The 24,838-nt window shown below is 41.2% G+C and overlaps 3 protein-coding genes across 6 annotated transcripts in view; 2 read left to right on the top strand and 1 right to left on the bottom strand.

Moving 5' to 3' along the window:
* The first annotated feature begins 376 nt into the window (after positions 1–376).
* On the top strand, positions 377–8,848 carry taf7 (TAF7 RNA polymerase II, TATA box binding protein (TBP)-associated factor). The gene is made up of 12 exons (XM_010750621.3): positions 377–554; positions 1,716–1,792; positions 1,881–1,959; positions 2,513–2,646; positions 2,893–3,013; positions 3,151–3,209; positions 3,713–3,785; positions 4,471–4,584; positions 5,332–5,526; positions 7,312–7,424; positions 7,995–8,054; positions 8,447–8,848. The coding sequence occupies exons 1-12, from the start codon at positions 536–538 to the stop codon at positions 8,489–8,491; spliced, it is 1,089 nt and encodes a 362-aa protein (XP_010748923.1). The 5' UTR covers positions 377–535; the 3' UTR covers positions 8,492–8,848.
* Positions 8,849–9,592: 744 nt separating this feature from the next.
* LOC104934863 (aryl-hydrocarbon-interacting protein-like 1) lies at positions 9,593–21,391 on the top strand. The gene is made up of 8 exons (XM_019278371.2): positions 9,593–10,167; positions 11,332–11,511; positions 11,874–12,062; positions 13,066–13,242; positions 13,720–13,861; positions 16,357–16,901; positions 17,520–17,661; positions 18,307–21,391. Exons 1-8 carry the CDS (start codon positions 10,072–10,074, stop codon positions 18,948–18,950), a joined length of 2,115 nt encoding a protein of 704 aa, XP_019133916.2. The 5' UTR covers positions 9,593–10,071; the 3' UTR covers positions 18,951–21,391.
* Positions 21,392–21,518: 127 nt separating this feature from the next.
* drp2 (dystrophin related protein 2) overlaps positions 21,519–24,838 on the bottom strand; it is a 140,451-nt gene continuing 137,131 nt past the window's right edge. For all 4 annotated transcript variants that reach the window (XM_019278409.2, XM_027280264.1, XM_027280266.1 and 1 more), the window contains 3 exons: positions 23,469–23,586; positions 23,263–23,349; positions 21,519–22,852 (listed from right to left, as the gene is read on the bottom strand). In XM_019278409.2, the coding sequence (XP_019133954.1) occupies positions 22,833–22,852; positions 23,263–23,349; positions 23,469–23,586 (225 nt within the window). In that variant the 3' untranslated portion in view covers positions 21,519–22,832. The remainder of the gene's footprint in view (positions 22,853–23,262; positions 23,350–23,468; positions 23,587–24,838) is intronic.

The raw sequence follows: 24,838 nt of genomic DNA, 5'->3' as shown, positions 1-24,838 counted from the left end.
TAATGTGACGTTCAGGGTTCTCGGAATTTATTACTTTCTACTGGGTAAATTTAATATGAATTAATGTCAGCGTGCAAAAATGACTATACTTACATATGGTCAGGTTTGTAAAAAAGTTATATACAAGATGACTTATTTATAGACTGTTGTGTAAGATAAATACAACAACAACAACACAATACATCACAGTTAGACAACATGATACTCATATAGTCTAAGAAAGCAGAGTCACCACCACAGCAACATCACCAACAAAGTACAACAAAATACAACTCACACAACATCATATCACTATCACTAGTGTGTGTCTAACCGAGCTGGATCTCCGAGCACGGGCAGACCGCAACGATGGTACACTCGTTTAGTGCTGGAACTTTAGCGGCGCAATTTCCGAGGGTACCGTGAATGCATCAGGAGTCTGCTGTCCGCCATGGCGCTGTTTGCTCTGTTTGATTAATCATCCGCATATTTACTCTCGTCTTTTTTATTTAATCACATTTATGCAGCTGGACCGCCCACATAACAAACAACGAAGATGACGTCTAAAATTAAAGGTACGTTAAAATCCTTTAGCATTAGCCCGACTAGCCAATAAGCTAACGATAGCTAGCCGTCCCATTTGTAAACATGTCGTCTCTGCTCAGGCGGGTTTTGTTAAAACTTATCAACTGTGATTCAAATAACTGAACATAATGACGTGAATGCACATGCTGCAAGGTGAAGAGTTGTGTTCACAGTACACAGAGTTTGCAGGTGTTTTATTAAGGTTGTCAGTAGCATTAAACACAGTGCTACATCAGCCTGTGAGAGGTGACGTTATTGGTCAGATTTATTACTCAGTTCCTCTGACATGAAGTTATTTATGGGTTTATGTATCCATTCATACTAAAGGTCAACACTCCACTATGACAAGTATAAAATTGAAATATTTATTTATATTATCCAACAGTGCAATATACTTCTAATCTAATGTAAACACAATGTGTAAGACCAACAAGTAGGCCGAAAAGAAATACTAAGACATATCAACCAATTTAAAATGTTAAAGAAGCTTATATATGAAATAGCTTCAGACACTAAGGACAAATATGAAAAGCATTAAACATTGTGATAGAGGATGGTGAGTGAGTTTACACTCTTTAAGGAAAGTGCAAAGTGTGCTTTGGTTTTAGTGTTTTTATTGAGATGGTTAGCAGCGATTAGAGATGTTCTAAGACGCCTAGTCTGAGTGAAGCAGCGATTAGAGATGTTCTAAGACGCCTAGTCTGAGTGAAAGACCAGGCCGTTCAAGCAGTAACACCGTATTACTTCTGTTAGTTTACAACAAGCCGAAAGTCCATCCTTTAATACTGAAACCAGATGCTGTAGATTGGACTGTATAGTTACAAAAGTCAAACATCACAAGCCGTGATTCCATTAAAAAGCTTCTTCAGTGTCAATTAAAAGTTTTGAAGCTTCCTGTTTTAAGAGTTAATGGAAACACTTCAAATAAGTTCTTGCATAGCAAACATATACTCCCATGACTGATCAATTGTTTCCACTCCAACAGTCCCCTCTTTGCTCTATTGGCTCTACAATACACCCATGATCTGATGCAACCATCCTCACATTAATACATAGTGTATTGTTTTAGATTGTAGATTCATAAATAAATCCCAAGCAAAAAGGAGGATATTTTTCACCACTTTGTTGACTGTGATCTCTTTTCATTCTAGTTGGAAAGGTCGGCTCTAAGAATAAGGAGGATGCTCCGTATGAGTTGGAGAGCCAGTTTGTCCTGAGGCTTCCTTTGGTGAGACTGTTGCACAGGTTGAAACAAATAACTTTTCTATAATTCAATATGGCTATCTGCTGAAAATGATGATCTTTTTCTCTTACAGGAGTACGCCTCGACTGTAAGAAGGATTGCCCAGTCTAGCAGTATGAACATGAAAGACAGACTCACCATCGAGTTGCACCGTAAGCTGGTTTCGTTAGCCTTAGTACTGGTATCTATGTCCGACTGGCCTTTGTGACATCACTGTTCACAAAACAATTTCATTTGTCTTGCGAAAACTGTGAGGTCAATTTAAAATCTAGTCCAGACTTTTGTAAATGTAAATATTTTTACAGTAAAACCAGGATGTCCAATCTTTGTAGTTTCTGATTACAGATATATTTTCACAATAGCACCACTGACATATTTCCAATCACAAACATTGCAATCTACGACGTATCCAGAATCATTCACTACTCTGTGTATATCCGTGAGTGGTAGGTTGTGTTAATTTAACGCTCCTTTAATTGCATATATTTGACTGATAGGAATTCATGTCAACTAACTACAACTGTCAATTGGCAACAAAATAAAAGTTTTATGGTCATAGCTATCAAATAATAAGTGGTACATGCCTGGAAAAACAAGTTTTATGCATTTGTAGTCTCTGTTTCTCAGCCTGACATTCACAATGGTTGCTTTGTCTTGTACACAGCACCTCATTATAATCAATCACATTGCCCCTCTTCTTCGTAGCTGATGGTCGTCATGGCATAGTGAGAGTTGACCGCGTCCCTTTGGCCTGCAAACTGGTGGATCTGCCCTGTATGATTGAGTCTCTGAAAACGGTAGACAAGAAGACGTTTTACAAGACTGCTGATGTGTGCCAGGTAAATCACTGCATTGACATTAAATTTAGGTTGTCATCTTGATTGGGTACATTTCTTTTATTGTTCATGTTTAGAATAACAATTGTGAGTTTCTTACATATTTAGACATTTTTATTACATATTTAATAATAATTCACAATGACATTTAAGAATAAGCTATTGTCTCTGCTTTTCTTGTTCGTTATCCTAATGTAGTACAGCCTTAGTCAGCACAATGAGTAATTCATTTTTGTATCTATGGGTTAGATGCTGGTATGTACACTAGATGGAGACCTTTACCCTCCTTTAGAGGAGCCAACTGGCACCGACCCCAAGAGCAAGAAGAAGGACAAAGACAAGGACAAGAAATTTGTTTGGAACCACGGCAGTAAGTAGACAAATATCTGCACACACACAACAGCTTTTTGACCTGTTCAAAACTTCAGCTATTCAGGAAGCATGGGTTGCCCTCTACAAGTGATTGAGCCATCTTGACTTTACTGATCCTGTTGTTTTGGTCTCCAGTCACCTGCCCTCTGAAGAACACACGCAAGAGAAGATTTCGGAAGACGGCGAAAAAGAAGGTTTTGACATTTTCATTTCACTCTCATCATTCATGCTTTCCCATCTGTCTCTTTTGCATCCTGTCTGATGATCCATCACTTTCCTTGGCTGTCTTCCAATAAGACATTTATATTTCATAAAGCAGGAACTGGTGAAAGTGAAAACTAAGATTTACATATAAATAAAGCCTTTCCATCTTAGTTTCCCCCAAAGGCATGCAAAAAAAAAAGCAATTTCACTATAGCTTTGATCAACATGAATGTGAGTGTGCTTGAGCACCACACTTCTACTTTGTCTTTGGAATAAATCTTCCTGAAGATACAGAGCCGAGCCATATTGATTTGGCCCCTTCTGTTTTTAATCGCTAATGTGCTTCCTGGCATGAAGCCAGCTGTTACCTTTTGTGTGTGTGTGTGTGTGTGTGTGTGTGTGTGTGTGTGTGTGTGTGTGAGATGGTGCTAACGCTACATGTAACCCAATCTCTTCCTCTCTCTCTCTTTCCCTCTCTTTCTCTCTCTTGCAGTACATTGAATCTCCTGATGTGGAAAAGGAGGTGAAGAGACTGCTGAGCACAGACGCCGAAGCTGTCAGTGTCCGTATCCTTTTAGACACCTGCCTGTTTTTCTGCATTCTCCATTTTGCAAAGATTTAAAAAAAAGCTAATTAACCACTTGCGGTTAACCAAGCAAAACAACATTGGTGTCTATCTCATAACAGCAAGCAACAAGCATGTAATGTAGAATCTGATGGAAAGGTAACCCCTAGCCTGGACTAAGAAGCATGAAATGGTAGTACTCTAGGAAAAATAGAGCCTCATTCTCATTCCCCGTCTAACATCCCAAATAGCCTGATCTAAGGCCCAAGCAGGTGTCCTCACTGCTGTCTCATCCACCTGATTTGACTCTGTCTGATGTCTTTTGTGAGAGAGATTCGATTTGCAAGGAGGTTATTAATGCTCTAATGAAACCCTAAACTTGCCTGACAGAATAAGAGCACAGCAGGACTTCTTTGAGGGGCTGCTTGCTGTGTGTTAATTGAGATAGGCCGTTCATTATCATTGCTTAGTCGGTCACAGTGAAGCTAGATCCTGATTATAGTTGTACTGTTTGCGTGCAGCAGCAGATATACACATGATACACTAATAATATTAAGGTAGTTCTTGTGGAGTATCATCTGTTTTTTACCTTTCAAATCTACTTCAGAGTAGAGTTTGTGGAAAGTGAGTTTTGAAAGACAGTTAGTCTAAAGGTGGTACGGTTGACCTTAACACATGACGTTCAGGGTGGGAAATCATAGCGGAGGATGAGTCCAAGGAAGCAGATCAGCACAGCTCTCTGGCCAACCTAGACTCCTCACCCGGCACCTCAGGACACAAGATGGGTCACGGCCCATCTGGTAAGTTACCTCGATTACATGGTGTACAGATCGATGCTGTGTTTTTTGAGGTTAGTTACGCTACGCCCTACAAAGCACGATCAGTTCTAAGCAAATCTACAACATCATTTTGAAAGGTGAAAAAACATTGTCTGTTTCTGCTATGGTGTACAAATGTGCAGCTTCCTTGAAAAGGCACAAATGACTCTTGGGATAGACTTGACTGTCGTGCAGTGATTTCTTTGATACTCTGAACACTCACACCACCCTTGTCACTCTCGATAGCCTCTGCCCTTGTGGTTTGAAATGGAAATGGAGCACATTCAAGCATTGGTTACTCCTTGGCCCTAAGATTATTTCTGCCTCTGTATTCACCAGAGGACCTTCTTAACTCTGATGTGATGTGAGCAGTGTGCATGAGTGGCATGACTAATGTTTCTTTAAAAAAAGGTCCACAGTGTTGTAAGCTAAAGAAAAATAACAATTTATTTGCTGCCTACTTTGTGAGTATACCACCAAGTGTTCAAGAACACAGGGTTTCTTTGCTATGTAAGATAAACAGTTGATGAATGAGCTGGGTGTTCATCGTACCTGGTTTGTCACAGAGAACCATATACCCCTAACATCCTCTGACTTTAACTCTACCTAGACTGCTGTCTATGTGTCTGTGTGACTTAGCTCAACCCCACGCAAGTGGATCTGTGCCTCACTTGTTTCCATCTTTGGGTCCATGTTAATAACACTAACGTGTGTTTTTCGCATGACCAGCCCAGCGTGACGAACTGAGGGAGATATTCAATGACATCAGCAGCTCCAGTGAGGACGAGGAGGACGAAGGGGACCGGCACGAGGACGAGGACCTGAATATCATGGACACGGAGGACGATCTGGTGCGACAGCTCCAAGACAAGCTCAACGAGTCTGATTCTGCACAGCATGAAAGTGACAGAAACAACCAGATAGGTGAGAGGAACTAATAATAGAGAAACTAATAAAAATCCGTATGAACATTCACAGAATGACGGATATTGGGGATTATATGAAGAGTTTAATTAAGTATGAAACATCTTCATGTTATTATAGATTTTTATGCTCCTGACATTTTGAGACAATTAGTCAAGTAATCGTTTGAGTCCACTTTATGAGAGAAACGGTCCAAATATTTCAGGTTTAAGCATCTTTGTTTGGATTTGCTCGTCTCTCTTTTCTGTAGTTTAAATAGAATCTCTTCCGTCAGCCAGACAAAACACGTCATTTCACTGTTTTTCACTATTTTCTCTCTTTATAGACTAAACATTGAATTGATTTAAAAGATACTAACAGACAGATTAATCGTTGTTAGTCGCAGCGTAGTATTCGTTTACATCAGTTACCAAATTGTTTTCAGTTCAAAATTCCCGATCTGAAGAAGGTGGTGGAATATTATAAACAAAATACACGTCGATCCTCTTGGATATATGACCTATAGATGTGTGTCCATGTGGTTGGAGATGAATATTAATGTACATCTGTTCATAAACTGAGCATGTGCGCATGTGTTAGCTGTTCTGGAAAGTGTGTGCTTACCTAGGTGGATGAAGTAAGAGTTATGCAATCCTCCGTGCTGTGCTTGCATTTACATCTCAGTGTGAATGCTGATTGTTTCAGCCGACCTACCCGGCAGTACCGACAGTCTTTCATTTTTTTTATATCGTAGAACCTGCCATGCTGACCAAAGAAAGTCCAACATTAAATGAAATCACCCGCAGATACTTTTGCTTTGATATGTCAACATGAGGTAAAAACGAACCTTAACTGTGGTCAGGGCTGAACCTTTATACGTGGTACGTGTTCTACCAGGTGAGCCACTGGGCCTCCCCGAGGTGTCTGGACTTTTTTTTTTGAGGGGGTCGGACTTCTAATCAGAGCTGAGTTTTCTAGGTCAAACATCGCACACACTCTCAAATGAGTAGCCCTACTTTCACTTAAATACACGTGCTGCGCTCCCCCCTCCACCCCGCCCACAGCGATGCACGAAGCTGACAGCTTTCAGCTATCCAACCTGACAGGTGTTGTGGCTCAGCGTTCGATTCAGACAGCTGTCCAGCCCGACAGCTCAATGCCTCCTTATCTACATACATGGAGCTGTCAGTCAGCAACACTACTGGTCAGCTCCACTGTAGCAGCCCAGCAGAGCTCTCGCAGATGTGTCGGAGGCTGGCAGTGCATGTTTTTGGCAGCACTGCAAAGTTATAATAAATGGGTCTGCAGGGACTTCTGCCTGCTTGATGGTGCATATTAGATGGGCTGTATCAGAGGATTGAGAGTCAGTTGAGGGGGAAAGCAGAGGATGGATACAATTAGTTTGGAAGATAGCTGATGGAGCAACAGGTTGTTGCGTGGCACTATTACTTTGGATGGATTTAATGAGAACCCTCTGTGAAGCCCTGAGCAGACTGATTTAGTTGTGGCGTTTTAGTGTTTCGGCCTGCTGGCTCACGTCCTCCTAAATGGATTTGTTGTTCTCATTAACCACAATTTGTCAAATGTAAATTGAGGCATCTTTGTGGTTTAGCGAGCTAAGTTGTATATCCTGTCCTTACGGCTTTGTGAGCGTAGCGCTGCTCTCAAATTATGTCACACCATCACATCTCTATCTTCCGTTTTCCCCCCATTTGCTCTTCAGTGCACAAAAAAAGCAGAAGCGTAAAACGACCTTTGTGTTTTTATGACAGTCGTAACATGTGAACCTCCTGCTGTTCCCTGCAGTTATGGAGTATCAGGTGCAGATCAACAGCGTGAAGGCCAAGCTTCAGGATACACGCGCCCGAAAGAAACAGCAGGAGGAGCTCATCATGAAAGTGGAAAACCAGGCTCTCAAAGTAAGCAGTGAACACACACACACACACACACACACACACACTTTTTTCACCATCAGAAACTAGGTCTTCATGTTCAGAAACATAAACAAGAACATGCAGAGATGAGCTTGGAGGCAGAAGTCTTCATGCGTAATTTCTCTCAACAGCGATGTGAAAACATAAAAAAACAGTGATGGAGGCCATTATTTCGTTTTTTGGGGCTTTTTTAACTTTAAAATGTTTTTTCTCCTGTCAAAAAATAGCAGGAAAATGTATCGTTCTGGCAAGTGCTCTTTAGTGGCGACTATACAATGAGTGAGACATGAGCAGACATGGCCCTTTTTTACGTTGCCATTTAGAGCTCTCATTGCCTGGTGTTTTGGGACTGTCAAAGCCCCATCTCCAGTCATTATTATCACAGTCGCAAAGAAAAGGTCAGCTGTCTCTGACTGGCATTCCAAGTGGCCTTTCTGTCAGAGAGGAGATAGTGACATGAGCCGCCCAGGCAGACACACATTTAAAGCCATCACAATTTAATGAGGCTCAGCGTGTCGACTTGAACAAATCTTGTTTGTCTCTCTGCTCTCGTAGAACCGCTTCCAAGCGTTGTTGGATGAGATTATTCAGCAGGAGGAGCGAGAGATGGAGCAGGTAAGAACCCTTTTTTTTTTTTTTTTTTTTTTTTGTCAAATCAGAGGATCGGTGCTTGGTGTGCACTTTCTACAGCTTTCAACACTTTGCATAAATTATCTTGTACTCATTTCAAATACCATGTCAGTGGATGGCATTGTGCTTGCTGTCCTTTTCAAACAGCTTTCATGCCTAATAGCAAAGTTCAAATTCAATCAAGTAAAATTATATTGCGGAGTCTTTATTGCAGCTATGGCATAGCGGCCACCCACTGTCTAAGGTCGTTGTTTGTATTGACAAATGACGGCAGCAAATTAATGTGAAAAGACATGTTAATCATCATCCACTTACCCTCCAATTACACCCCGGGGCTGTCGGGCATCAATCACGCCTCCTATTTTCTGCTCCAACAGCTGGCCTCCCTGCAGGAGCAGCTGGACTCTCTGATTGAGAAGTGACCACCAGGGGGCAGCCTCATGACATCTTCAGCCACATATAAGACGAAGAGGAGGATGAGGAGAGCCTTCATCGGAGGAGGGAGTCTTTATTAGCTGACTTGCTGTGTCATTCCTTTCAGTTTGTCATTTTCATAGATTGCACATACAGGATACTGATCTGTTTGTTTTTTTTATTAAGTTGACAAAATGTGTCAGCTATTGTATTTGGTTGGCTTAAACAGTGAATATTGTGTCTGTTTTGCCTGTCATTTTAAATCTAAATGTACTCAGTGAATCTTTACTGCAGCTCACCCTCTTTGTATTTCATTACCTGTATGAAGAATAAATCACAGTGATGCACAAGCGTCAAAGAAATGGCAACTGGCAATTTTATTTGGGGGATTTACACAAGCAGGCAGTTTGATGTTGGTCATTAACATCTTTTTTTTTGTAGGTGGATGAAAATTCATCAAAGTGTTAAAGACACAGTGGAATGGAAGTTAGAGAATCATTAGCAGCTGTAATGAGATTTGTTTCCATGTGAAACAGGAGGTATGAGGCTGCAGAGAACTATCCCCACACCCCGTCCTCACCTGCGCTGTTAGACTAAAAGAAGGAGGATTAGAGCGGTTTAAACAAATGAGATCTTTTTCACAGGGTTACCAACTAATAACAAAACATTTCTAGTAGTAGTAGTGATTTTTTACACATTTAGCTTGAATCAAGGGCGGATGAATTATTAACAAAGGATTAAAACTTGGAAATGTATTTTTCATTTTACTGTCATCAAACTAGTTCTAGTCGACTGTGACAGCATACAGCGGTTTGCATTTTTAATCACTGCTCACAAGTGGATTTACTGTAGCGGTTGTAACAGTGTCAGGACACTTCATACTCTATCTGGATTACAATCTGATTTCAGTTTTTCAAGTACTACTACTATGAGTCAATTAATTTATTAGTTGATTATTAGTTAAATCTATTGTTTCAGTCAGGCAGAAATGTCAAAAAGTTGCTGTTTCTTTTGGATTTTGGATTGTTGGACAAAACCAGCAATTTGATGACAGCCTTGAGCTTTATGTTGTGATGGCATTTTCTGACATTTGATAGACCAGACTGTTAATCAATAATAAAAAATAATCATTAGTCACAGCTTTAATTCACGTAAGTAGTTAAAAGGTGAAAGGGTTACTTCTTGTCCACACTCCTGTGTGATGTAGACTGTAAAGTCCTCACATCCTGCCCAGACAGCGGCATCACTAATCCATCATCACGTCACCAGATTTCTCTCCTTCCAGAATGGTCAAGAATGATCTGGGCCTTTCTCATCCACATGATTCTGGGCCATGGTGGTCATCTTTGTCTCTCCAGCTCCTTCTTGCAGGGATTACCCCACCAATGGCAGGGGTAGGCAAGAGATTAGCTCCTCAGATTAAAGTGTCCACCTCCAAACCCTGCCTAATCCTGCCATCTGTCAGAGAGCAGCAAACCAGCTAAGACTGTCTCCACTAGGCTAATTAGAAAGCCACAGACCTAGAGAGGAAAGAGAAATCTCCAAAACACACACTTTTCTGTCTGGTACCGCTCAAGGCAGAGTGACAATGGAGGAGACATACCTTATGAACCACCCAGGAGTGAGCAAGAAGATTCTGGCTGGAGGCACAGGACCGATGCCACACTTTCCACCTGGGACAAAGGTAACAAGTCAAGTTAACCTGATGACCTGCTATATTCAAACTCAGTATGATTGGCAATGATTTCTTGCATAATTACCATCATAATGTAATTAATGTTCCACAGGAAAAAAAAGTATTTTTAGCTGTGTTTCATCGCCCACTTCAATTAGATTCTGTTGAATTATTCATGAAGTGAGGAAATGTATTCTCTATCTGGCACTTACACACAGAGCAAACATTTGGTCAACCAAATTGCAACATGTTTTGCTGGCACCGTATCTGTGTTTCTGGTCATCTACTGATCCACTGGTCGGCGACTTTTTTTTCCTTCCAAGTCAAATCCAGCCATATGGCACCAAGCCTGGACACCGTGACAAACATTTTCCATGACAATGCCAGTGTGAATTTCCATTTACCTGTGTGTCTGCATTACAGTGAGTGTGTGCTCCCTCCCAGTTGAGGTGATTCCCAGTTGCTCACACAGTCATCAGACCATTATACACAATCTGTCAAGCTATAAATAGAAGGTTACATGAAGGCGGCATAATTTTACAGTCAGCGTGATGGTTAAAGCTTTTTAAGTCTTTCACGTGCACAGAAACAGATGGAACACATGATGAAAATCAGCATGTTTGTGTGACATAAGAAGTGACGCAAATATTCAACAGCATTCAGTGAATATTCTTTTCTTTTTTTTTTTTTAAATACACTTAATACAAAAAAATCATGACAGCTTAACATCTATTGTACTTATTCTGCTATGTGACTATGTCAGATATACAAAACATGGTCAAAAAATTGAAAGAAAATATGTACACATACATACATACGTATGCATAAATGTAAAACAAATCAAAGGCAGCAACTTCTCACTGTATTGTTTTCATTTCACTCCTCACTGTATGTTATTTGAAATCTGTAAACTGAATATGGCTGTGTTGTAGAAATACCCACAAAAACATCTCTTAGCCAGTAAAAAGGTCTTTTAAGTTCTCTCTCTTTGAAAAGATGTGCGAATCCTTCACAGACTTCCCGAACAACAATCCGACAGAGGATTCTTCAGTACTAGAACTCTGTTTGTTTTAAGTATGGACAAACTGTACATATTTTAGTAAGTAGTAGTAAGCGTAGTTTCATTCATAAATCCCCACCCTTTTTGTATTTCTGTCCCCTGCCCCCCTCCAGCTGGTTTTCCATTTCCAGACACTGCTGGACAACTTTGAACGAACAGTCATCGATGACAGCAGACTGGCCGGCAGGCCAGCTGAGATCTTTGTTGGGAAAATGTTCAAGATGGAGGTGTGGGAGACCCTTCTGATGTCCATGAGGACAGGAGAGGTGGCTGAGTTCTGGTGCGATGCCACTGTGAGTTGAAATACAAACTTGATGGATGCACACATAAGCCAAGATATTAGGCCCACAAAAGAGATCTTGATAGATACTCATGAGAAAATGAGAAAGCTGTTTTTCCTCCTCATTATGATGCACATCAATATTTGTAAGTCTACGACATGCTCACAAATAAAGCAACCTTTTTTTCATTTTTTTTCAAACTGTATTGTTTTTCCTCTGGATAAAAATATAATTTGCAAGCAGAATTGTGGCCATTTTTGTGTTTTCCGAGTAGGACTGATTGGCACAGGCTGAGAACACCAGGGGGTTAGCATGATTAAGTATAATGTTGTGGACCTGTTGTTTATGCTTTTGTTGATGGGTTTATTTTGCAGCACACAGGATTGTATCCCATCGTGTCCAAGGGAATGAGGTTGATCGCTCAAGGGAAAGACCCCCTAGAGGGCCAGAGACACATGTGTGGCATGGGAAACATGTTCCACTATCATTCCACTGGTTTCCCAGAGCTGGATGAGCTAATGAGAACTCCTCAGCCACTTATATTTATCATGGAGTTGTTGCAGGTAAGCACCAGTGACAGAATACTGCATGTAACATTGAATAGCAAAAAAAAGAAGAAGACAATGTGGAACAATCAGCTGTCTTTTTAACAGCTTTTCTTAAATTTTAGCATCTGTAAACATATGTAGGTTGACATAAAAACACACACACACACATTTACCTTTTCATCCAGCTGTCTTTGAGAAGTGAGACAACACATTTTCAAAAATCCACTGAAAGAAATGCCAACAGTCTAGTCCCACTCTCCCTAAGACATTCAGCTTTGAAATAATACATACTCAGAACAACCTTGAAACTCACCAGGGGGTCCAGCAACTGTAGCATTAAATTATCATCTTTTCCATTTCAGATATATCACAATGTAAAAAAAAAGACTCTGCTATGCTGCAAGTAAAAGTCCTGCATTCATGAAATGATATCAAATAAAGAAAGGTATTACTAGAAAAATGTACTTACTTAAGTATCCAAAGTATTTATTATGTATCAAAACACCTTTTAGGGTCATTATGGAGGTCCTGCAGTCTTGAATAAAATATACTGTAATTATTTTTTTACCTTATGTGCACAAAATCTTGTGCACACAAGTTATTATCTTGCAAGTTAAAACTTTATCCTTGTTATTGGTGACCTCATGAAAATCCCAGCAGAGCTTTTCAAAACTCCAACCTGAGCAGCTTTAGTCAGCCACATAACTCAAAACACACTTGTGGTTATGAATAATACATTTATTTTATAAGTGGATAGTGTGTTTTGTGTGTAAAATCATGGTAACTATTATAAAAAAATATTCTTTCTTTAACTCTAGTAAAGCAGAGGTATAGATAACCACAAATTGGAAATAACAAAGCTCAAATGTAGTTAAGTACAATACTTGATGTACTCAGATTGTCTGCACCACTGCAACCATGTGTACTTGTTTAAAATTTACTTGTGCTTCCATAGTTTTTTTCCACTTGTAGACATTTTTGTTCTGTTGTGCTCTCCTCCTGCCCCCGCTGCTTTCAGGTGGGAGACCCCATGTCCTACCAGAGAGAGTCATGGATGATGGAAAAGGATGAGAAGCTGCAGACGGTGCCAATTCTCCACATGCAGGGCAATGCGCTGGTCAAGCAGAGAAAATTCAGAGAGGCTGCCAGCAAGTACAAAGAGGCTGTCCTGCTGCTGAAAACAGTCCAGTCTAGAGTGAGTGAATGATTAGAGAGAAAAAAAAAGGCATATGGGAAGAAAAATGAGTGATGTGCAGACTTGTGTATTTTGAGCTTTGAGCATTTTTGGGACATGCAACTCTTGCTCTGTTCCAGTGGGGGATTCCTGTTTTTCTGTTTTGCTCTGCTTCGCTGTGTCTCTGATTACAGGCAGTAGGATGGGAGGCTGTTGATGACTGTCTGGATGGAGGAATACTAGAGGGAGAGTGTGTACAAGATGTTTTGATAAAAAAAAAAAAAAGAGTGCAAAGGATTCTTTTGTGTAATTTTGGCAGCTTTAGATATAATTCACAAGTTTCATGTTAGACACTTTCAGATGGCTGAGATGGTCTTGAAGCCATGTTATGTTTGAATCTACGCAAAGACATAAATGATTAAAACATGTGTAGGCGATGCCAAGCAACATAGCTGCACTGATCATGTTCTTCTTTCATCTGTACATGTGTGTGTGTAGGAGATGCCGGGTGACATAGACTACATTAATTTAGGGCGAATGATTCTCCCCCTGGAGCTGAACTACTGCCAGTGTATGTTGGAGCTGGAGGAGTATTATGAAGTTATAGAGCACACCACTGACCTGCTGGAGAAACACAAAGGTAAATTCCTCGTTGGGCTCTTGAATTCAGTTGATTTAATCCTAATTTTTAGAGAAAGTAAACCACTGACAGACTGACACACATCTTTGATTCAGATTTTTCAATTGACTGAGGACACTATTTTCACTTAGCTTTCATATTCACATAGTTGCATTATTTTGAGAAATATGCTTATGAGCTTGCAGAGACCTAGATTGATTGGTTCACATCTTTTTGCTATGCTGAGCTAACCATCTCCTGGCTGTAGATTTGACTGAAAAAACTAGAGCTGTATAGATCTTATAGCTTTACTCCAGCTTCCAGTCCTTAAACTAAACTGAGCCAACCATCTCTTGGCTTTGGCATCATATTTTATTGACAGACATGAACACAGTAACAATTTTCTTTCTTTCTTTCTTTCTTTCTTTCTTTCTTTCTTTCTTTCTTTCTTTCTTTCTTTCTTTCTTTCTTTCTTTCTTTCTTTCTTTCCTTCCTTCCTTCCTTCCTTCCTTCCTTCCTTCCTTCCTTCCTTCCTTCCTTTCTTTCTTTCTTTCTAACTCTCAGCATGAAAGCCGAGTATTTCCCAAAATTTTAAACAATCCTTTGTGATTAAGTACACGAAAAGCTGCTCAGTGATGGATAAAATGAGGGCTTGTACAGTGTCACTTCCACCCCTATATATGAACACTGTCATAAACAATAATTTCAAAATGTTGTAAAACACTGACAGGTCATGGTCTGATGCCTCTGCCAGCTTTATTGCAGGGGCCGTAGCATGTTGCAGTTGTGTATTCACTGAGTGTGGAGGAGGGCTGAGGTTGACATTACAAAGGGTTTAAGAGTTGGAGAAGCCCTGGGAATTGTACTGTCATACCCATGGCTACTCATATAATCCTACAGGAGCTCACATGCTGGCACAGTCTCCACTATATAGCCTTATGAATTATGCCACAGAGACAGTCTTTTTATTTAACTCTCTACCCCTCTGCCTGTATATCCAGTTTTATATTTGTCTTTGCATGTGGCAGGAGGAGCGAGTGTGTCTGGTTATGAATGTGTGTGCCTGTAGGATGTGTGTGCTCGAGCTTGTGTGGCAGGAGGAAGAAGTGTGTAAACTTGATTGCGAGTGAACAGGAGAGTGAAACTATCGTAGCAGTGATGGGCAGGAGTTTCTGAGCTCCACTGGCCTATTTCGAGCTGTTGCCATGAAGCTGCAGCCCTCCTCACAAGATTTCTAAGAATGATTCACCCCCACACCAGCATAACTCTACCTTTACCTTCTCATTCTCTCCCTTTTGTGTCTTTAGTCTCCCCTTTCCAATCATTTCTCTCCTCACCTCTGCTTCTCCTCTCTACTTTAGTTGCATTTTTGTCTTTGGTGTTACTCCTCCTGTCATTAGTACCATATTTTCTGTCTCAGTTCACCTCAGCCACTGTACTCTGCTATTTTATGCTTTCAACCCTGTTGCTTTTTAGAAGAGCACCCAGTGGTGGTTCACTGCAACGCTGCTTTTGCTAGGGGCGACAAAGAATTATGTTCAAAATGTTGGCTGAATGAAGATTTAGTATAGAGGGGAATTAAATGCAGAGGAACAGAAAAAAAAGTCATCAGTGGGTATCTAACTAAGCATATGAGACTATTCTGCTAACAGAAGCATTAGAGTGTGTATGTGTGAGGATGAGTGTGTGCATGTTTTCTTTTTTTTTTTATTTAGTTCATAATTGTAGGAAATGTGCTTCTGCTGCTTCTGCCGAAGACTTAGATGAGAAAATCAACTCTATTCTCTATACATTAAAAAGACTACAGTGTCAACAGACTCAGCTTAGCTTATCATAAAGAGTAGAAACCTTGGGAAACAGTTAGCCTGCCTACAGCACCTCTAAAGCTGTCTGCTTTGTTTAATCCAAACAAAACCAAAGTGTCAAAAGTTATCGGATTGGATAGACTGTTGTGCTAAGCTGAGGTAACCATATCCCGACTCTAGGTTTTGTTGTCAAATCAAAAAGATTCAAAGCATTGTATAACATCAGTTCACTGTTGGTATTGTGGCAAAGTATAAGAAATACTTTGCCACAATTTCTCAGTGTGCCAGGCACAGTAACCACTCATTAAAAAGCCAACCTGTCATTCTGTGCACTTTTTTACAAAACAGACAAAATATAACTTGTTCATTTGTGAGCTGTAGTGGTGAATTTTGTTGTCTTTGGGTAGAGCCAGACTAGATATTTCCCCATCTTTTCTGTCTTTACGCAAACATAAGCCAAGTGGCTGCAGGCTGTAGCTTCATATTTAACAGACATACATGTCACATAACATAAGTGTGGCATAAAGATGCAGCATGTATGCACTGGGTTTGTTTTGCAATCTGAGAAACTGAGAAACACACATACTGACAGTATACACCTACACACTCTCAGCTTCAGCAGACAGATCAGGTTTATTATTGAATATCTCTAGGTTGGACATTAACAATACGTTTTTATACATGCTCTTTTAAATCTCTGTTGTTTCTCAGACTGTGTGAAGGGCTACTACAAGAGAGCCAAAGCCCACGCTGCCGTGTGGAATGAAAAAGAAGCTCGGAGAGACTTCAACATGGTGGCCCACCTGGACATCACTCTGGCCTCCCTTGTCAGTCGGGAGATAAAGGCCATGTCAGAGCGCATGAAGGAGAAATATTGGGAGGAGAAGGAGAAATACTGGAACATGCTAGAGAAAAAGGAGAATAAAAACGAAGAGGTGGAAGACAAAGAAAAACAAGAAGACAGTAAAGACAAAGTGGAGGAAGAAAATGGTAAAGAAGAATCTCCATCCAAATCTGCTGAAGGCCACAAAGAGGAAGTCTTGCCTGAGGAAACGGGTAACAAAGAGGAAGTAGACTCTTCTGAGATGAATCCAAAGACTTCCAAAGAAGCAGAGGGGAAGGACTGGCAGCAGATGCTACGACTGGTCATGTTGCTGCAGAACGAAGGAAACTTCCTCATTAAGGAAAAAAACTTTCAAGATGCTTCTGTGAAGTTCAAGGAGGCTGTAGAATATGTGGACGTCCTTCGGAATATGGTTAGTGTGATTGATTTTGTAGTGATACAAAAGTCACAATGCAGTGTTTTTCTGTCAAATAAAACCTTTTGTGAAGACCGTGATTGTCCAGATGGACATAGCGATTGATACACCAGTCCAAGCAGAGTGCCACATGGCTTGAATGTGCCAGAAAGTAAAAAGGATTGTGGCCCGTAAACTATAATCATCTGTCATTGTTGCTTTTTTAACAGAGAGCAGCTGTGGTATTGTAGGTATGCTGGCGAAGTGAAGAGCAGAGAAAGGAGCGCTAAAAATAACAAGCTTTCCACAGAGATATCACTGTGACAGCGCTCGCATGTGCTCGTTTTCTCTTTCTTAAACTCCCTCACTCCTGCCACACCTGACTGTCTAACTCCCTCACGCTTCTCACACACAAACTCCATCTTCATTTCTCTCCCCCTATTCTTACAATCCTCCATCCTTCACTTCTCTATCATCTTCAACATGTAATCTTCTTCAACCACTCCTCCCAACCCTTATGTCCTTACACCTCTCTTTGCTGTGACGCTCTTCCATTCTTGTTTCATCTTTTCAACATTTACCCTGCCATCCATCACCACTTCCGCCACCACCGATCCTGTCCTGTGTCATCGGCAGGTCGATCAACAAGCTGATGACTGGGAGTCGCTGGAGAAAGTGTGCCTTCCGCTGACTCTCAATCTGAGTCAGTGCATGCTGGAGCTCAAACAATACCAGCAAGTGGTGGAGCTCAACAACAAGCTGCTGAAGAAGCATAAAGGTAATCTACGTTCGTTTGACGATGGAGTTTGAGGCTGGGGATGAAATAAAAATACATGTTTTGATATAGAAATAGGTACATGGGTATATATAAACAAGCTCTGTTTTTGTCCTTTTTCCTTTTTTTTTTTGTTTAATTTTGAGCTTAAAAATATCAAGATCCATTGCTAGTACAAATGCATGGCCCCCAGCAAACGTCTGCCTTCACACCACAACAATCCTTGATCTCTCTGCTTACCGGGGAAAGAAGGAACCAAACATTCACAACCGCATTGCTGAGTCTCTCTTTCGTTCCCTTGGCACCCACCCATGGACATCACAGTCAAAAAATGAACTCATTGTTTTCTTTTTGTTTCTGCTATGACTGAATTATTTATAGTTGAGGCTGATGTGAAATGGTTGTTCTTATGCTTTCTTTCCCCCTTCATTTACGTCTCTCCAACTTTCGCCTTCTACTTTGTCTGCGTTCCGTCTCACCGCTGCTGTTCAGTGCAGTTATTTCATCCTCCCTCTAGTAGTTTATTTCACCTGCAACTTTTTCTTTTACTGTTTCTCAGTTTTATTTCTGCTGACCTCCTGATTCTTTTCCTTTAGCCTCATGTGCCTCATGTTCTACCCATCCACTGTCTATTCTTGCACTCCATAGGTAACTTTAAGGCAGTCTACCACCGGGCACAAGCACACGCTGCTTTGTGCAACGAGGATGAAGCTCGCAGGGACTTTGATATGGTGGAGAAATTGGACCCAAAGTTTAAACCCTTTGTCCGACAGGAACTGAGAAAGCTGGGTGAGAGAATGCGTGCCATCCATGCTCACCAGAATAAAACTTACTGGGATACAACACAAGAGAAATGGGGGCCTGGTGGAAGCAAGGCAAAGGGTGCAGCAAGAAAGAAGAAAGTTTCACTGAAAGCCACTGAAGGAAAAACTGAAGCAGATAAGAAGACCGACAACAGTAAGATAGAAGACAAGGAGAGCTCAAAGAAACCTGCTTCTGCTGAGACAGAGGGAGTGGATGACGCAGGAACAGAGAAAAATACAGATCAGAAAGTAGGGCAGTGTATTAAAGAGCTGGAGAGTGGAATGGCAAGTAGAGAGGGGTTAGATAATGAAAATAGGGAGAGTGTCATGGTTCATGAGGATGGACAGAGTGCACCAGATAATCAAGCAACAGACAACGATAGCAATCCTGCGGCCACCAGCACAGGCGAAGATAATGTAGAGAGCAAGAGATCGACGAGCGATAAGGGCAGAAAGGGCAAATGCTGCACTGGGCCCCAAGTACAATAAGCTACGAGAACAAAGCCACCAGTGATAAAACAGGAAATGGTGACAATCAATCAGAATAGACCAGTGGGCTTTAATTATCTTGTACAGAGCCAAAGGACAACTGAGGTGAGAGAGACAAATAGACCAGTATGGATGCAAAAAGTGTAACAGGAGGTAAGAGAAGTGATGAACAGCCAAGCCTCAAGTCTCAACAGGAAATATTGATTCTGCCACATTCAAACAGAAATGTAAACAGAAGAAGGAAAAAATTAATATAAACAACCGCATTTGGCACCTTTCTGAGAAAGTTTCACTACTCAGTTCTCAAAGGGATAACCAGGCACATAAAAAAGAACAGACAGACAGACGTTTGCCAAATACAAAGTTTTTTTTTTTTATTTCTGTACACAAAGAGTAGAAAGCAGCCAGTAACCCACTTGTTATTACAGTAAAAAGCCTTTCTTCAGGAAACTTTTTTATACAGATTAAAAACTCCAGAGAAAAGACAACAAGAAGTGTTTGAGTGCTGGACAATAACGTAAAACCAAACCCCATTAAACAAACATCTGAAATGATTAATGAGGTATATTAATGGTGATTTTTAAAAAACAAACAAAAAAAAACCTCAGTTCACCAGTAAGGTATGAGTGTATATATACGTATATATATATATATATATTTTTGTTAGTGTTATCAAAAGAATTGTGTGATTCATTGCCCTGTCATGTGAGAGGTGACATACAAGCACGTGTGTGTCCTTGTTACAAGCTTAGATGTATGATAGGGTGTGACGCAAAGGCAGGAGAGTAATGAATGGAGCCATTGGCTTGTTGGCTGGCTACATGCAGTAACAGAAGTCTGGAGAGCGATAGCAGCGTCCTCTTTGGGGAGGGGGATGGGGGGTGGGCACTCTTGCCTCTGTTGAGAGTCTTTTTCTTTAATCACAGAGCTTTAGTCACAGCCACAGAGAGCAGGATTATAGTGTGCATGGGGAATACAGAGAGCAACTACCAGTATAGAAATTTGTACATGTATCAGAGAGATGATCAGTCAAAGAGAGACGGGTGTCGCTGCGTGACTCCTGCAAGCAATTTAAGACGCAAGGGTCAAACAGCAGCAGCAGAGTGAAACACAGGGACAAACTGTGTGTACGGTAACATAACTTTACCCACCTAGTGTATTTACTTCAGTCTGCCTCCCCCATATTGTCTTAAAATACACACAACAAATGTTGACATGCAGCCCTGTGGGGAAAGCCTCCCTCGTCTCTTCTTCTTCTTCTTCTTCACATGCTGTCACTCTTACATCATTATGTGTAAACATACAAAAGTATGGAGATAAGAGTGTGAGGCCGCCGGGTGATCATCAATGTGTAATGAGATGTGTGAATACCAATAAAATGTCTATGAATAAACATTGCTTGTCATGGCTTCTTCTTTTTCTCATCCACAAGCTGAGCTTCTTTGTTCTGACGGGTGAGAGCTTTACCAAAACAAATTCTGAAGCGATGCTGGTGTGTTCACGGATTTAACAGATGATAATGATTATCTTCAGCAGCTACACGCTGGCAGGATTCATTGGAGGTGGAAGTGAAGAAGAGGAGAGTGGCTCTCTCCCTTTGCTTCCCTTAAGGCTATTAGCATTTGTATGATGAACGGCACATCACCTTTCCCAACTCACAAACCTGTGGTGCTGCGTCCTTAGGGACAGTTCCCTAGCAACAGTACAAAAACTAACAGGCAATGAGCGCTGAGGAGGACAGTGTCAAAATGTGAGCGCAGTGTGCCCTGCAGGGGTAGCCCATAATGAATGCAGCACATGGGTTTCAAACTCATGTATGTGAGGTCAGAGTGTCATTTTTAAGATTAAGATGAATTCCTAACTGTGTATATCGCTGTCTTTTCTGTGAGAACGAGGCGGTGTGATTGCTGAGAAACACACAGAGCCACAGCTTACTTGTTTCAGGCAATCTCTCATCTTGCTTCTGGAGATTTTGCTATGGCAGGCACATCAAAGTGGATCTCTCCCACCAGCCCTCCAGCAATAAATGGATTGTTTTTTTTTTCACCTTTCCTCTCTTGTCTCAGATCTTTAGGCCCCTCCAAGCATCCCATAGTATCATGAGTTCACCCATGAAAGCAATATTTAGCTTGTTTCAATGAATGGATGCTCACACGCTCTGATCCACACTTTTTTTCCACTCTATTTTTTCTGTTACTCCAAATTAACCACAGGACTGTCCAGCGACTGACAGCCGCGAACCCACGCCTGATGCAACCTCCTTCCCTGAATGTTAAACATAATGAAAAAAAAAAAAAACAAGTCCAGAGAGACTAACGTATTTTATATGGATTCTTTTTGGTTTTAAGGCATTAATCGACTGTGCTATGTTTAGAACAATATGACCCTGATAGGATGAGGGCAAAGCCATTTCAATTGCACGTCTTTTTGTAAATCTAAAAGCAATTAAGTACGCATTAGCAAAGGGAAAATGAGGCATGTAGAGTCAATAGCTACTGTTCTTTTCAAATCTACATGGAGAGGGGAGATTATTAAGGATGAAGTCAGTGCAGGACCGTGTTATGGTGGCATGCTTTGTCCCCCCCCTGTAGTGTCTGGAATTGGCCTTGCAGAAAAAGGGAGAAAGAGAGAGAGGGCTTTGGCCTGGCAGCACTATTGCCTGGAGCTGCTTCCTTCTCTTTCTGTGCGCACAGCAGGAGTACACTCCAAAATTCCAGAGCGGACGTCTGCATGCTGATATTTATCGGCAGACATTTCCTCAACAAAACCCAATTCCAGTCACAAAACAAATTGGCTCAAAACTGAGAGCTTGTCTGGATCCCCCGAGCTAAAGAGATGAAATATATCTCAATTTTTTTTATGGAAGTCTTTTTTCTTTTCTTTTCTTTTTTTTAGTGATGCAGCACAGTACATGTTATTGATCATGCAGAGAGCCGTTTGTGAATTTGTGCACAATGAGTGAAGGGTGCATTGTCAATAAAGAGTATGGACTTAGCAGCATACAAGTGCGTGTGCACGTATGGTGAGCGCAAGTGGGTCCGTATGAGCATAAAGGGCTCGCTTAGTAGAGGCGAGCAATGAGAGTGACAAGCAGTTTGAGAGGATTAGAGGAACACAGTGTGCATACAGAGGCGCTGTGCTAGCGGGCACTTTGGCTGTCTTAAATAAATCATGGATTTAACTGATGATGTGTCATTCTCACAAAGTAAATAAGCTTGTTGTGGGTGCTGTCAACTCACTGACAGTCTGCACCACGCAGCCACATGAAATGCAGTCAGCCCAGCCCTGATCTAGTTTACACTAGCAAGCTTTAACGCAGTACGTCTCTTCAAAAAATAAAAACGACATGATAACACATTCAAGGAGAAAAAAATACCCACAGACACTGAAGACACAGGCATTCTGACAAAACAAGGGGATATTCTTCTTATTCCTTTTTGCATTTTTTTTAAAATTCTTTTCATGGAAAGTCCAATTTGTGCTGTGGACTGATATAAAGCTTCACACCCCGAACGACTACACAGATACTGGTAAGCACAGTGTCTTGGCTGGGCATTTTCCTTTTTACTTTAGTCTCTCCCTGACCTGCTGCTAACATTAGTTTCCTTTGGCTCGTTAACACTGTGTCAGGCTGTGACACTGAAGTTATAAAGCACAGCCTGGCCAAACATCAGGACATCAGCGGGAGCCTTGAGCAGTTTGCATGAAAAAGGCTTTTAGTGCACAGAGTTCCAGTAGAGGGTTAGCTCTGGGGTATCATAGCTGCTGCAGTCATCACAGGGCCTGGTGTATTGTGGCCTGACCTCAGCCTTCTGGAGCTCCTCCCTCTGCCATCAGGCTTCCTTTCAGGCTTTCTCTTTGCTCCTCCAGGCCCACTCGGGGTTAGATGTGTGAGGTGGTGCCTGAAATTAGGAAATAAAAAAAGGAAAGCTTTTAGGACTGTAGGAACACACAGACAAGACTGACTAAATGTTCTTGGTTAGAAGGCTATAATTACGATAATCCCTTTCTTTGTTCAAGTTACAGGCTTTGGACTGCCTAGCAAATTGCGTTTTAAATGTGATGGGACAGTTTGCAAAGTGTGTGACACTGACGCGCTCTTTCTCTCTGTGTGCTACTGTCTCTTTATCTTACTCCTCCTCCCTGCCATTTAATCTCTCTGTTCCTCCCCCCCCGACTATCGACCCACAGCAGTACATATTTGCTTTCCTCTCCATCTCTCACTCTCCCGCGGGTGATGGAGGAGAAGAGTGTGTCTCTGAAGCATGGGGTGCTATGGCTGCTATAATCCGTGAAGCCGAGGCAAACTCACCTGGTTCAGAAGGGAAGACGTTTCTCAGCTGCTCGATGACCTCCTGGAGTTGCAGCACTGTATCCTGTTCATGCTCCATATCATCTCCTGTGTCATACACACAATGAATGGTTAAGGGTGAGATAAGAAGGGAAGATGCATGATTTCTTATTCAATGTGCGTGCATGTGTCAAGCCCACATCTGAGCCCGGTTGCACGATGCTGACCTGCTGCTTCAGTGTCAGTAGTCTCTCTGCTGGCCGGCTCCCCGTGGTGACCCCCGCCAGACACAGGAGAAGACAGGGTTGACGGTTCTGATCCGTTGGCCTCTGAATCATCTTTGGGCTGTTTTCAGGAAAGACTGATTATCATTCACTCTAAATAATTGCTCATATCCATCATGGTTCAGGCTACAGAGTCATTCGGCCTTTCACTTAGTAATGAATGTGATAGTTAATGGCACTCAGCCAGCAGTCCTTGAATGGCATCTCTGAGCAGAATCATTTATCATTAAAAAAAGCCAATTTCACCCGACAGCTGTTACACAAAACCATCAGGTTACTGAGATTTGTGCTTTGATAGACAGATAAAAAGAGAATGAATTGCACTGCACGCAGCAGCATTGGAGATGCACAAAACACATAACTTGAGGATATTTCCAAATACCACATAAATACAACCTGCCTTTTCTTGTACAGTATTGTTTTTAGCAGCCAGCACTGTAGCAATTCTCAAGAGGTGAGTAAGTTCAGCCATTGTAGTGAAGCTGGTGTGTCTGCAGAGATGGGATCGAATTCATACATATACTTTCACAGACCACAAAAGGCAGATTTTACTGATTCTATTTTTTGAGGAAATGAAACTGATATTGGTCCTCGGAGAAAAAGAAGTGAATGGCATTTTTTTTCATATACAAAGAATGTGTACCTCTCCTCCTCTCTCCACTCTTGTTTTCTGTTCACTCTCAATTTCCCAGTCTTTGACCTCAAGAAGAAGCGTTCTGTCCCTCTTTCTCAGTCATTGCCCTGTTTTTACTCCCTTTGCACTTTTCCCTTTATTCTGTGACCTGCGTGAGAAATTTGCATCTGTACTCCCACTGCTGACAATTTACACATTCTTATTATAGTAACCCAGTAACTGTGTATGTCAGCTCCCACTCTCCTCTCCATCTCTTTCTCACACCTTTCCTTGAGACTGCACTAAATCCCTTTATACTCTGCCCAGAGTGTCTTAAGGCTTATCCTCTTTCTTAACTCTTTCTATATTGTACTTTTTTGTGATACCACTACTGGTATTTCCATCAAATAATACAATATCACAATATCATATACATTTTCAGAGTAGTTGTTATTTTGCTTTTTTACATGTACCTTTTCTGTACTTTAAGTATGCATGTGAGGTACTGTTCTACCTGATATACCTGCTACCACTGAACTTGAGCGTGTCTGCCCGTGCCCTTTATTCAAAGTTCACATTACAGTTACAGTGCTTGGCCTACTGCAGCCTATAGCTTGGGGTATTTCTTATCTAATAATGCCTATATGATTTGATCAGTCAACAACGCTAACATGGATAGTTAAGGTTAATATCTTAACCC

Source organism: Larimichthys crocea, chromosome I, assembly GCF_000972845.2.
Source record: "Larimichthys crocea isolate SSNF chromosome I, L_crocea_2.0, whole genome shotgun sequence".
NCBI lineage: Eukaryota > Metazoa > Chordata > Actinopteri > Sciaenidae > Larimichthys > Larimichthys crocea.
Note: the sequence above shows the minus strand (reverse complement) of the source record. Positions and strands in the feature narration are given on the sequence as shown.

Excerpts from the sequence above, each read along its gene's own strand:
- taf7 (XM_010750621.3), top strand. Across the intron at positions 1,960-2,512 it reads ACTCACCATCGAGTTGCACC|CTGATGGTCGTCATGGCATA; the intron begins GTAAGCTGGTTT and ends TCTTCTTCGTAG. Across the intron at positions 8,055-8,446 it reads AGGAGCGAGAGATGGAGCAG|CTGGCCTCCCTGCAGGAGCA; the intron begins GTAAGAACCCTT and ends CTGCTCCAACAG.
- LOC104934863 (XM_019278371.2), top strand. The coding sequence starts at position 10,072 with ATGGAGGAGACATACCTTATGAACCACCCAGGAGTGAGCAAGAAGATT. Across the intron at positions 16,902-17,519 it reads TGGACGTCCTTCGGAATATG|GTCGATCAACAAGCTGATGA; the intron begins GTTAGTGTGATT and ends TGTCATCGGCAG. Across the intron at positions 17,662-18,306 it reads GCTGCTGAAGAAGCATAAAG|GTAACTTTAAGGCAGTCTAC; the intron begins GTAATCTACGTT and ends TGCACTCCATAG.